This window comes from Symphodus melops, assembly GCF_947650265.1.
Source record: "Symphodus melops genome assembly, chromosome: 8".
NCBI classification, from domain to species: Eukaryota; Metazoa; Chordata; class Actinopteri; order Labriformes; family Labridae; genus Symphodus; species Symphodus melops.
Window position 1 is genome coordinate 24955584 of NC_136698.1, and position 12557 is coordinate 24968140.

General features: G+C 39.2%; 2 protein-coding genes across 7 annotated transcripts in view; one reads left to right on the forward strand and one right to left on the reverse strand.

Moving 5' to 3' along the window:
- The window catches only part of LOC306828231 (basic immunoglobulin-like variable motif-containing protein), a 367160-nt gene that overhangs the window by 239379 nt on the left and 115224 nt on the right, over positions 1 to 12557 (reverse strand). The gene's annotated exons all lie outside the window — the stretch shown is intronic.
- Positions 1 to 12557, forward strand: part of tp63 (tumor protein p63) — a 34003-nt gene that overhangs the window by 2182 nt on the left and 19264 nt on the right. For 3 of the 5 annotated variants that reach the window (XM_079350532.1, XM_079350533.1, XM_079350536.1), the window contains exons 2-3: positions 2431 to 2565; positions 2651 to 2780. In XM_079350532.1, coding sequence (XP_079206658.1) covers positions 2431 to 2565; positions 2651 to 2780 — 265 coding nt within the window. Of the gene's footprint in view, positions 1 to 2430; positions 2566 to 2650; positions 2781 to 9260; positions 9400 to 12557 lie in introns of those variants that run through there. The other 2 variants (XM_079350534.1, XM_079350535.1) reach the window with 1 other exon arrangement.

Consider the following 12557-nt stretch of genomic DNA (forward strand, 5'->3'; position numbering starts at 1 on the left):
ACCTGCCAGGAGACAATGGCCATCCCTGTTTAGTGCTGACCTTTGCCCCAGTCTCGTCTGGAGGCGCTGCATGACTTTAAGTGGATGCTGAACAGCCTTTGCCTCGGGCTAACTGAAAAACTCTGAGTAACTAGACACCAGAAAGCAGACAAACAACAGCCAGAACAGGGGTAAAGCCACCTATCTGGGCAGTTTATTAAAAAAAAGTTACAAGTTCCTTTCCACGTCAATGTGAATTCAAATTTTTCGCTCTCCATTATGCTGTTGAATGAGTCAAATCTGATGAATTCTTAGCAAGAAAAAGTCTTCTACAGCCTAATACATGAAGATTTCTAGATAAGATTTTAAGAATTCTCCTTGTTCATTTGTTTATTTCGCTTGTTTGACAGCAATGCACTGTTGAACTCTGTGCACACAGTACGAGCACAGGACATCATCAGGAGATGTGACAAAGAACTGTAATAACAACATCTTCACTATAATATTCATATAAACTTGGATTGCAGATCATGCTGAACCTGGTGCACAAGTTTTGTGATTCTTTTCTTTATTTTAATGGGTCAACAAACAATGCAATTAGACAAAGCTTAGAACTGTTTTGGTTAAGGTGACAGTTGAACAGGCCAGACAGCTTTATTTCAAGTCAGTGAAAGCTCAAATGTAAAAATAGTTTTACTGGTTAAAGCAAGCAAAGGGGTAATAGATACTTTTTTTAAAAATACAAAAAAATACATAATCTGTTGTTTCTGTTTTAGTGACTGTAATTAATTTCTTCAATTCATTAAAGACAAAACAGCTTTTACAACACTTTTGATTCATCCAGACATATTTCTCCTGAAATTCTCCTTTATTAAGTAAAAAGAACAGAGACAGACAAGAGAAAGAGAGAACCAACACGTTTTATCTCTGTTGTGTTTTTTAATTAAAGTTTTGTGGGATGTATTTTATTTAATTAATTTACTTTTCTTAATACAATAGCAGCCATCTGCACCTTTATCTGATGTATGTTCCTGCCAGACTTTTGTTGTCAACAATGAGCACAGGACTTGAAGGCAAACAGCGTATCTGCATGGCTAGTATTACCATGTGTTGGTTGAGTGTCAGTCTTTAGCCTTCATTTGCAAAAAAAAAAAGAAAAAAAAAAGGTTTAAGTAGCTCGGCATATATATTTTTGTTTTGTTTTTTCATCCTAAAATGTCACAAAGAAGTATTATTCACTTCTACAAAACGAGTTAATAAGGGTATCTTGCCTGTTTTGCCGATCTAGCAAAATTTTACTTCACATTAAGTCTAATCTACTCATTCATAAAGGTCATCAATAGAAATATTCTGCACATTTTATAATTTACGTTTAAGGTTTGAGGGTTTTGAGTGCCCTCAGCTTGTTTAAATAAAAGTGTATTATTCCATCATTCATGCTTTATTTGTAAAGCCCCTTGTTTTACAGCAAAAACTAAGCACATAGTCCTATGCATAGATGTAAAAATCAATAAAAGTGATCAGCATCTGCACAGTCATGGCATACAGCCAAATAAAACCAGTGATTGAAAAACAGGAAACTCAGAAGCTATAAACCATAGCTTCTGAGTAAAAGGTAAGAAATAAATGACCAAACTATATATAGTTAAGATGAAGAGCAAATTAAAATAAAATAAATTTAAATATATCAACATTTGAGGCGACTTTACTCGTGCATGCTTTATCTGTAATAAACAGGTACAAAGGATGTAAAATAGTCTAAAACCTTATTTGTCATTGTTTTCAGTGCACCACTCCCTCATGTCTGCCTCCCGCAAAAGAAACATTATTTGCTTCATTAGATATGCCTGTGTTTGTAAGTCAGGTATTAATATCATTCATCACACAGAGCTGGGGAATTCCAAACCCTAAAATAGTGCCAGCTTCAGATTATACGCCGTCTCCACCACCTTCCCCCCCCCCACAAGTCTGTCCAGCTGTACACATACCAGAAGTTGCAGCAGTGCTATCATATAGTCTGTGGGGGGAATTCCGCCCGTCTCAGACTCCTGCGTGCGCCACTTCAGCAGGAACAATGGCAGGCCGAGCTCTGAAGCAGGTGTAATGTTTCAAGGGAGCAGGTCAAAGTGCCTCTGTCTGAATGGTGCATAATCACCATTATGTGTAGTACAAATATTCAGTATTATGCAGGCTGACTTCTTCACAATGGAAGTGCCTTTCATGAATGGCTGCCAGCAGGACTCCTCCTCCTCTTTTTTCTACACTGGCTGGGTGGCCAAATCTCAGCAATGCACATCTACGAATGTTGAATGTTTGCTGACATTGCAACTGCTAAAACGGCCTCATAAAATAGTTGTGCCGTATTTTAAAAAAGCACTAAATAAACTATTGCTTATTTGAAATATGAGCCGTAAAATGACAATAATTGTGGTTGATTTTTTCTCCCCGCAGACTCAGGGACCCTTCGTCTCGTTTGTCCTGGAGAGAGAGCTCCTTTCTCGCAGCTATGTCCCAGAATCAGTCAGCACAGACATCTGACTTATTCAGCCAAGATGTATTCAACCAGTTGTTTGACATGCTGGACCAGTAAGTGAATTCTACAATAAAAAAACTTTGTTTTAAACAGTGTTGGTTGATTACTTTTCAGCATTGTCTGTCTCCTGTGTTTCAGGTCTGCCATTCATTCAGTGCAGCCCATTGAGCTTAACTTCACCGACAGTCCCACTGATGGGTCTGCAGGAAACACCATTCAGATCAGTATGGACTGCATAACCATGCACGAGCCAGATGAGAGCCATTCTGTAAGTACGTCGGTTTGCTGTTCAAAAAAAAAAAAAAACGACCACTTTTAGTTTTTAGATTTTTGTTTTCAATGTTCACAAAAAGTAAAAACTTCAATGTGTCAAACACATTTTAAATATTTCAAAATGGTCAGTACCTTTAACTGTTTTATGTTTTGAAGAAATTACCTTTATAGAAATAGTAACTGAAGATGATTTATTGCTGTCAGAAACAATGAAAATGTTTCAATTACACAAATTAAGTTAAAAAGCACAACGCTCCCATTTCCCTCTGATCAGTTCAGTTCATAAGAACACAGATAATGGTTTGCAAGTTTTCAGAAAGCAGTATAAAGTGCTTTTAATTAAAACATAAAAAACAAACACGTGTAAAAAAAAAAAAAAAAAAAAGCAGAGCTCAGTAAAATAAAAGCACACACTTTGAATGGTTATACAATATGATTAAATGTACAAACAGATCACCAAAAAGACAAATCAAAAACTAACTAAGTTAGTCCTGAGTGATCGAAGATTTAGCTCGCACTCAAATACTTAATGAAGTTATCACAGGTTGTTGTTGAACAGAACAAGAAGTCGTTGTGCACTAAGGTGTGCCTCGCTAAATCTTTACCATCTGAGAGGACTTTTATTCTGAGTAAATGGGACTTCCAGCTATAAATTCTTTAGGTTTCACAATATACACAGCACTTTCAGTTCTCTTATTAACCATGGAATTTCCCTGGACAGTTAACTGTGAAAGTGTTGGACTAGATTGACAGGTTATCTGTTTTTTATTCCGAGATGTTGTCTGTAATGATATTATCTCATTCAGCCTGAGTTGTGCTTGACCTGGGTGGCCTCTCGTGAGACAACAAGCTCTCAGACTCTTCTTGTGTGAGATTGCAAAGTGTAACGTGCCATATGAGGGATTTTATCAAATGAAAATTTTAGTTTCTTTTTTTGTTTTTCTCAAATAATTTAACACGTGATTTAGAGCTAAATTTGAGCTTGTTTCTTGTGATAACTTAGAAAAGACACTCAACGTTTAGTCAAGTAAAACACTGTAAAAAAAAAAAAAACAACTAAAAAAAACCCAGCTGGTGTAAATGAATGCACTGTCAACCCTCTGACCTGCAGTGAGGGACACACACGTCTCTCTGCCAGCTCTGCTGCTCAGGGATGATGTGCATGATGTTCCCCTCCCTGTGCAGGAATGCTCTTGTCCAGCCAGAGTGGAAAAAAAGTAGCAAATAAAAATTGTGTTCAAGGAGCTGAGTAATGTTACCCTTTGCATCCCCCAAGGGGGCCTGTGCTCTCTTGAACTGGTGATTAATGGCACCACCCCCACCACCACCCACTTTCCTATCCACCAAAGAGGGGCGTGGTGCGCTGATTGGCACGCCACAAACTCATGCAGCTTAGACCTCGCTGCAATGGCATCTCGCCAATCACCAAGCCCTGATCGTTATTACCTAAGTGTCTGTTTTGATATACCGAGATGGTGGGCAACACCAACCTCACCCTACCTTCCCCCTCTGTTTAGTGCCCCGGGGGACTTATTTGTATTGTGTAGGGTTTATGTTTAATCTGAAAATCCTTTTTCTGCTGGATTTTTTTTTTTGTAGCTGCAGGGCAACAATTTAACGCAGCACCTGCCTCTCTAGCAGAGGTCCCAGCACTCATCTATCAGTACGTGTCTCCTCTGTATGGAGGCGGGGGGTGGCAACAGGGGCGGGGGAGGGGGGCAAGCAATCGGAGGGTAGAATAACACGAAGGAATGTAGCAGAAATAGTGGCAGGAGAAATGTAATATCCTACCCCAAACAGCTGATTTTTCACCCAGATAAAGCTCTGATCAGCTGTGCGTGGAGGACGCGGTGTGGAGCGGCGGGACACAGGTTGTTTCAGCGACAGGAAAGAGTTTAAGTAACTTTACAGCGGAGAGTAGCTCCATCAACACACACGGCTTCCTAGAGATCTGGTTACATGTTTGTGTTTGGATTCTGCTTCTTTTTTTTTTTTTTTTACCAAAGCTCATGTGTCTCCAGTTTGATTGTCCCCTGGTTAAATGACCAAGAAGCTGATCAGTTTTCTCCACTGTTTACTGAGTTTAACAAAATGTAAATCCATCACAATGACAAGAGTCTATAGATGTGGTGCAATAATTTCCATCATCAAGGCATTTAATGTTTTTAGCATTTTAAAGCAGTTTTTTTTTTCTTTCTTCGTATCTCCCCTTATGTAAAAAAAAAAGTATTTTCAAAATAACATCATCTCACCTTTTATACATGTAGCTCGCCATATCTCACTCTACAACGCTAGTTTTACTTTTAGTTTTGAAGTTGAGTAACAAGAAGCGCAACTTGGCTTATTATTTAGAGACCAGTACTGTTTTGATTCTGAAGTAAGCAACCATACTGAGCTCTTCTTTTATGTGTGCGTGCTCCACCAGTTTGCCTCCAGCATTTTAAAAAGTGTTTTTAAAGGTGTAGCATCCAGGAATGAACGCTTGCCAAGGTCCGCTTGAATAACGTTTGTGAGTCAGAGTGAGACCTCGTCTGACTGTAAATGTGGGGATGCTGCAGCACGAGCCCCCATCGCCCTCATCAGAGTGTCGAGCAGGCTTAGCCGTACTTTCATACAGCAGTTTCATATCCCGCCAGATTCAACGGAAAAACGTGTAGGTCACACCCTTTGAGGGAGAGTGCGTGAATAAATCCTCCAGCAGTAATCCCATAAATGTCTTTTGTAAAGCATCAGTCATCCACGCTGATTACGATTATAATGTCAGATTTTTATTCAGTACTTTTTTTTTACATGCCTGAGTTCAGCACGACTGTGGTTTCAGCTGGTAAGAAAGTTAAAGGTCGACCTCTGACCTGAGTAAATGTTGGATCCTGATCTGGAATAAGTTAGACATATTATGAGAAGTTAATGCTTTTCTTTCATATCCTAAATGATCTTATAATTACAATCACACCCTGTTTGAATACTTTATACGTCATTTCAATATCAGTTAACCTCAATGAACTCGACAGAAAAGCCCCTTTATGCTCAAGTGTTTGCACATTTACTGCATATGTAAACCTGTGGGGATTTTAGACCAATAACAGAAAAAAAATCCAATCACTTTGTTTTGGTTTTTTTCTTTGCGTATAACAAAACAACAAAGGAGGTTTCTGAAATTCACAGTTGCACATTTGAAGAGACTTTAAGCAGACATGCAGTGAGGCTGAAAACAGCAGAAAGGAAACACACCTGTTTCTATTGACTGAAAACTCTTTATTGAAATGTTTATTGGCTTGTCAAGGAAGAAAAGGTGTCATCCTGATTGTCCTCCTGTGTTTTCCTGCCACCTAAGAAATATTGAACACATGATGTATTCATCGTGTGTTTAAGTACTCACACATGTCCTCTATACATCCAGGTTTCACTTCCTATAGACGTCATAAATGCAGAACCCAAAGCTCAGGTACTAGAAGTAAAACTAAGTCCCTGCTGAGTAATTAAATAAGTCGCCCTGATTTTCTGAAAGCTAAATAAAAGTGTCTAAATTTGTAGATGCAGTTCAACATTTTGCTTGATGTTTGTAGAACAGATTTATAACCTCAGCAAACTGCCTTTGTAATCATTAATTAGTTTGTATTTTCTTGATTATTTGACAAGTTGTTTGGGTCTTAAAGTATCAGAAAATTGGGAACATTTGTTTAATTTTTTACAAAAAAACAAACAAAAGAAACACTCAAGAGAAAATCCCATAGATACAGTACTGAGTTCGCTGTTATAGAGGAGGGAAAAAAATAAATGTAGAAAATTTAAATAGCTTTAAATAAATCCTTTTTTATGGCTTGTGAAAAATAGTGGGTGACTAATGATTAAAGGATTCCCTTCTGATTCCCTTTCCTTCGTGAAATCATCTGAATGAGTTATTAAACGCTAGTAAACTTAAATGGTCCAGTGTACGAGTTCAACCTAGAGCGGCGTTTGTCTTTTGAAAGACGAGTGTTTCAGAATTGTTTTTATTGTGGGATTGTTAATTATCGCCACCCAGGCAATGCTCTCTCTCTCTCTGTGCATTGACTGCTTGTGTCTGTCGCTGTGGATGGAAGCTTTTACTGTTTCCCGAGCAGGTGTCTGTAGCTCCTGCAGCCTGACACCTGATACTAAACTAATCTAGCTGACTTAAGGAACAGACCCTTTAAAGGGAGAAACGTTAGTAAAGCCTCTTTTGTCTGAGCCTCTGGATCTGCAGCTCTTTAGCTGCTGCCTGGTCTGATTCTCTCCTCCGTTTCTCACCGCTGTAGCATCAGAGGTGATGACGTTAGCGGAGATAAGCTTGCTCTCTCTGCCTTAGATTAGGATGGCTGGACAAAGTGTTACTCCTCACCTTTTTGTAGTGTCTATACTTGAATTCCAGAGAAGGATTTCATGCAATAAATTGGCCTTGTGTTGTGCTATGATTGGTTTTATGTTGATACTGTTATATCTCTATATATACTGTGCTATCTCCTCTATAACAATGTAAAAATATCATGAAATAATCAAAACTTTGATTTTATTTATTTATTTTTAAGCCCCCTGCAGTTTATTGCTGTCTGATTTGAATGCATTCAGAGGCAATAACAGTTTGTCTTATCCTGCTTGATCACAGCCACTGTATACATCTGACTACAGCCTCACCCCAACACTCAGTACTCTAACTGCTTTTCAGATGCCAATGTTTTAGCATAATTAGAAGTTTGTTTAGCTAAACTAATTATCACGCTCGGAGGGTTTGGCCAGGTCTACGCTGATGCCTCTGTCCTTTGGGAGGCAATTGAATCGGGGCTCTTTAAAGTGTTGATTTGCCTTTGTGACAGGCTGACCTGTGGGCTTGTGGCCCCGGGGCCTGAACCGGGTGTGTCTGCTGATTGGAGACACTGACTTTAGGTCATAGTTTAAGTTTTCAGACAGCTTTCAAATCATTCTGACCACAGGGCAGGAGCTTTAGCTCCCTTGGCTCTGTGCTAAGAGAAATGATTTGCACCCCCTTTGACCAGGCAGTTTTCTGTCAGTGCAGCAAGTATTTATTTGAATCTGCAGATTTACCATATTTCTCAAAGTGGATAAAGTGGTAAAAATTCTGATCCACTTTCACTTTCAAATGAATGAACAGACCTGCTGAGGCAGACATTTATAGTTAAATAAGAGCCTTTGATCCCTAAGGAGAACTGGAAGAGTAACTAAAGATAGTTACATGTTGAAAACATACATTTTAGTCTTGTGTAATGTGTGTGGTTCTTTTTTGGAAATCGTGTATCGAGAAAAATCCTCCAAGAAATTGACCTCAGTAAGAGGAACAATTAGTTTTTCAGCTCTTTTTTTAAAATCCTCTTCAAGCTTTGGGCCCTTTTTGAAAGGCTCCCCTCATGAAGGGTCCTTTGGTTACAGCGTCGTTGTTCAGTAAATCAGACACTATAGGTTCCAGGCTGTATTATTTTTTTAACCAAATGTTTTTTTTCTGCCAAATGTATTGTGTGTTAGTCGGGATAGAAATACAAGACATTAAAAAATGAGAAGTTTTTTAGCTTCAATTTAATTGTCATTATCTGCAGAATACACATTTATTTATACAGTATATAAGACACTAGCATTCCTTTCCATTATTCAACCCACTTAACACTATTGTTAATTTGGATTTTCTTTGCAAAAAATACCTGGGCTAAAGTTTCAATAACCATGTTGAAATCAGGAAAAAGCTGTCGTCACCTTCCCGGAGAAGCAGCCAGCTTCTGTTAGCATAATTAACAATCCCTGAGCCACAACACAGGTTTCTCAAACAGATCTACATCAGTCATCTCTGATAGATACGAGCTATCTACAGGAGTCACATTGGTTTTTTTTGGTGGGCCTCTGCATTCAGATGGCTTAGGGGAGGGATTCTTATGCTAACTAGCTACTGCAGGATTACCCCCAAACCCCAGACTGCTCTTCTCACTCTGGGCCCTGCTGGCCTTGTGGATTTTACCTGCATGCATTTGTTTGGAGGTCTTTTCTTTTTGTTGACATCCACATGTGTAGAATTTGACCTTTGAATAGCTTTATATATCATTCTGCAGGTAAAATGATTTCAGAGGAGTCTTGTTAATATGATGGGTACAAATAACTTGAAGTTGAACATTTATTTATGTGTTCTTTATTACGTTATTTGGATTTTCATTTCCTGTGTTGTCAGGGAAAGGACATGCAACGCACGTGATTTAAGCATCTCTAATTTTTCCTTGAGCTTGATACGTCGCGCAGCTCTCAACAACACAAAATAGTAATTCTCTGCTTAGCTCACACCTCAGAGGAATCCTGCAGAGCTTCAAAGGCAGGGCAAGGAGAGGTAGCTTCTTCAGGAGATGGGTGTGGACTCAGGAGTTTTGGACAGGTACTCATTAGACCCCTCCCCTTTCTTCCCGGTATATATGACATCCCATAGATTCCTATACAAGCTTCTTGTTGTCCACTTTGCGTCTGTCATCCACATCACTCCCTTAGAGTGAGAAAAAGAGATTTGTGAAATCCTGGAGCCAGTGGAGCAAACAGCAGCAGCTCTGCTCAATCTCAGCGCCAACATGTTGTACCTGGAGACGGGGACCACCACATCTTACAGCGAGGTAAGACCGACAGAGGGAACATCAGCCATCGTGCCCATTCCTGTACTTACATCCCAACAAAACACTATGGGAATTATGAAATGTCACGTACTCCTTGAATTCAGGGAATTTAAATTTAGTATGAATGATAAAGGATTCAAAGTATTTACTTGATGTGAAATATTAATTTTTATTCTAAATTCTAATAAGACGTTAAAAAAATAACGCCATTTTTCTGTTCAACCTAGATTTAGCAGAGATGGAATATGTGCTGATAAAAGGGTTTTGCATTAGTCGGTATGTGTGTGTTTGCGTGCACATCTGAGTGTGTGTGGCAGACCTGAGAGCAGGGGAATGTAAACACCTGGAGAATCTCCTTTGAATGCTGTTTGTCCTTCTTGTAAAATGGCTGCTTTCTGCCTGGGCCTAAAGATTGTCAGTTGATGTGATTTTTTTTCTTTGACTCTGATTGTGTTCAAAACTTGAAACCAACTTCAGGAGGACTTTTAAATTGTTCTGCCGTGCAACGTTTCTGTTCAATGATTAAAAAAGAAAAGGAATACATTTCTAAAATACAGTCAGTTAAAATAAACAAATCAACTTTTTTATTTTTAGTGTTTTGCGAAACATTTGATGAGCCGTTTTGAGGATACTTGTAGGATCTGGAGTTGTCGTTCGCCTTCACCAACACACACATTACATTTTTTCTTTCAAAGACAAAAACAAACTACTTTTGGATAAAAAGAATAATGCATCAATCTACACAGGAGCCAGAGCTTGTAATACCATTTCTCACAATGAAAGTGCAAGCTTCATGATTAATGGGTCAGTGTTTGCTGAGCTCGATGAGCTTGATAAACTCTGAAAAGCTTCTTTAAGGGAGTTTAACAGTTTTTATATTTAATGCTTTTCTTCATTTTTAATCAGAGCATGGGTTTGAAGTTTTTCTACATGAAGCAAATCTTATCTACCTTTTTTTTTTCAAGTTTAATCTATGTGGAATATATTCCTTAGTTTCTGAATTTCAATATCATCCCTTTACACAGGAAGTCATTTGTTTCTGCTGTTTGACATTTCAGCGAACTCTTGAGCAGAGCTTTTTGGGTTTTAGTGTTTTCCGACCAAATTCTGCATTCAGACTTTAAGCCGAGCAAGTGAGCGGTGATAGATTGTCAGATTGCAGGTTGCAGATAGCAGTAGTCTCAGGTCTCTGTCTTTTTAAGGTGTTGAGCAGGGGGTCTTTAAGTGGTGTCCGGCTCAATCCCTCCCGTTTGTGAGGTATCGGGTTCCCCAGTCCCCCAGTCTCCTGGGAGCTGTAGCTGCCATTAGAATGCGGCTTCTGCTGCCGCTGTTTAGCCCAGGATCGTAATTGCTTTAATGGTGTGTTGATGTAGATACAATCACCTGCTCTGCCCACCCCAGCAGGTATAAGGTGTAGATAGACCCCCCCACCCCAGCCCCACCTCAACCCCCGAAACCCTCTTGAGCCTTTAATGCCTCCCTCCCCTGTGGTCACTCATCACAGTCCCCAAGATGCTTTTATATGCTGGCCCAGGGTACACAGAGTAGGTCACCAGAGAGCCTGGAATGGGAGTTATTCCCCCCTCAGGCCGGGTCTGCTCCGGTTCCTGTCATCTCGTGGTCGTCCAAGCTCTGGATTTATCAGTGCTTACACTTTGTGACCACCTCATGTTGCAGCCACTGCTCACACTATGTGCTAAGCTGAAGATGATCAAGATCTTCTTTGTGTTGATATTGAGAACTAGGCTCATTTTTTTTAATGTTGAGTGACAACAGAAAACATGTATTCAAATTTACTCTGACAAGCTTTGAAGGAAAGACAAAATATTGGTGTTTTTGTAATGAAAGGAAAAAATCTGCTGCAACAGCATTTAATGTTCAAAAAATAAGAAACAACTTTAAATCATCTTTCATTTTTTTATTTTTTATGCAACAGTGTAACATTTCTGTTGTCAAAGGAGGGACTGTTTAATTAGCATCAGGGGAAGATTTCTGCAGACATCAGTTATTGGCGCCCGGTGAAAAGTAACTTATCAGAAACTAGTCCTGGTGTTCCCTTTTTTTACAACATTGCATAGAGTTTTAAGCTCACTAAAATGAATGTTTTTCAATATATGAATCTAATAATGACTGTTAAATCTACTGATAAGACGTTCTTGTTTCTAATGAATTTATCATCCCATTGGCCTAACTATAACTACTGCACCAGAAGTATTTTGAAACTGTGAATGTCATTCCAAATGCCAAGCTGTTGGCATCAGCGATAGCTTGTGAATTAGTGCTGCCTTATGCATTTGAACTATCTATGATATGTGATATACAGGCCATCACTCCCAACGTCAACGCTCTCCTTTTCCTGTTGGCCAGAACTGCTTACCTCAGCATTTAGCTCAGACAAAGAAAAGGGCTCGAAAGCCTCAACCAGACTGTGAAACCTTTCCAAAACTTTATTAAAGGCTGTTGTTGATGTCAAGGCTGCGTGTATTTACCGTGTTCCTGCTTAGCAGCCTGACATCCCAAAGGCCTAAACACAGGCTCGGCTATAAACAGGAGGAATTTTTAAGAGCAGCTAAAGTGGTTATTAAATGCTCGCTGTATTATAGTGGAATAAGATCTGATGAAAGGAAATGAGGAGAAAGGCCTTAAACTCTCTCACCCAGGGCTGATGTAAGACTTCCAGGCAATTTAACATTCAAACATGAAGAGTTTAGGTCACACTATCTGGCTTTATCCTTGATTCATTTAGACCAAGAGACGCATTACCCAGGACTCTGTACTGTATGTCCCTGCTTTTATCTGTTTTTGGTCCCTCGCCAGCATCGACCTTTTCTTTAGAGTAAAGATTTCACTTTGATAATTAGTGCCTGTCACATCAACCTTTTACAGCTGCCAGCATCAGGGGGGAGGCTGTGTCATCCCTTAACGGCTGAGCAGTCAATTACAACACAGTTCAAAAGAATACGCATGATATCATGATGGCGACTCCTCCGATCGAGAAAGCACTGACCAAACATGAGATTGTGCCAGCCATGCAAAATAATGATATGGATGTTCTTCCCTATAACATTTAAAAAGTTGTGGAGGAAATAAAACTGATGAACGAAACCTCTTCTGTAACAGATTAACTTCTAAACTTTTGAAGAGACATTTGTACAGGT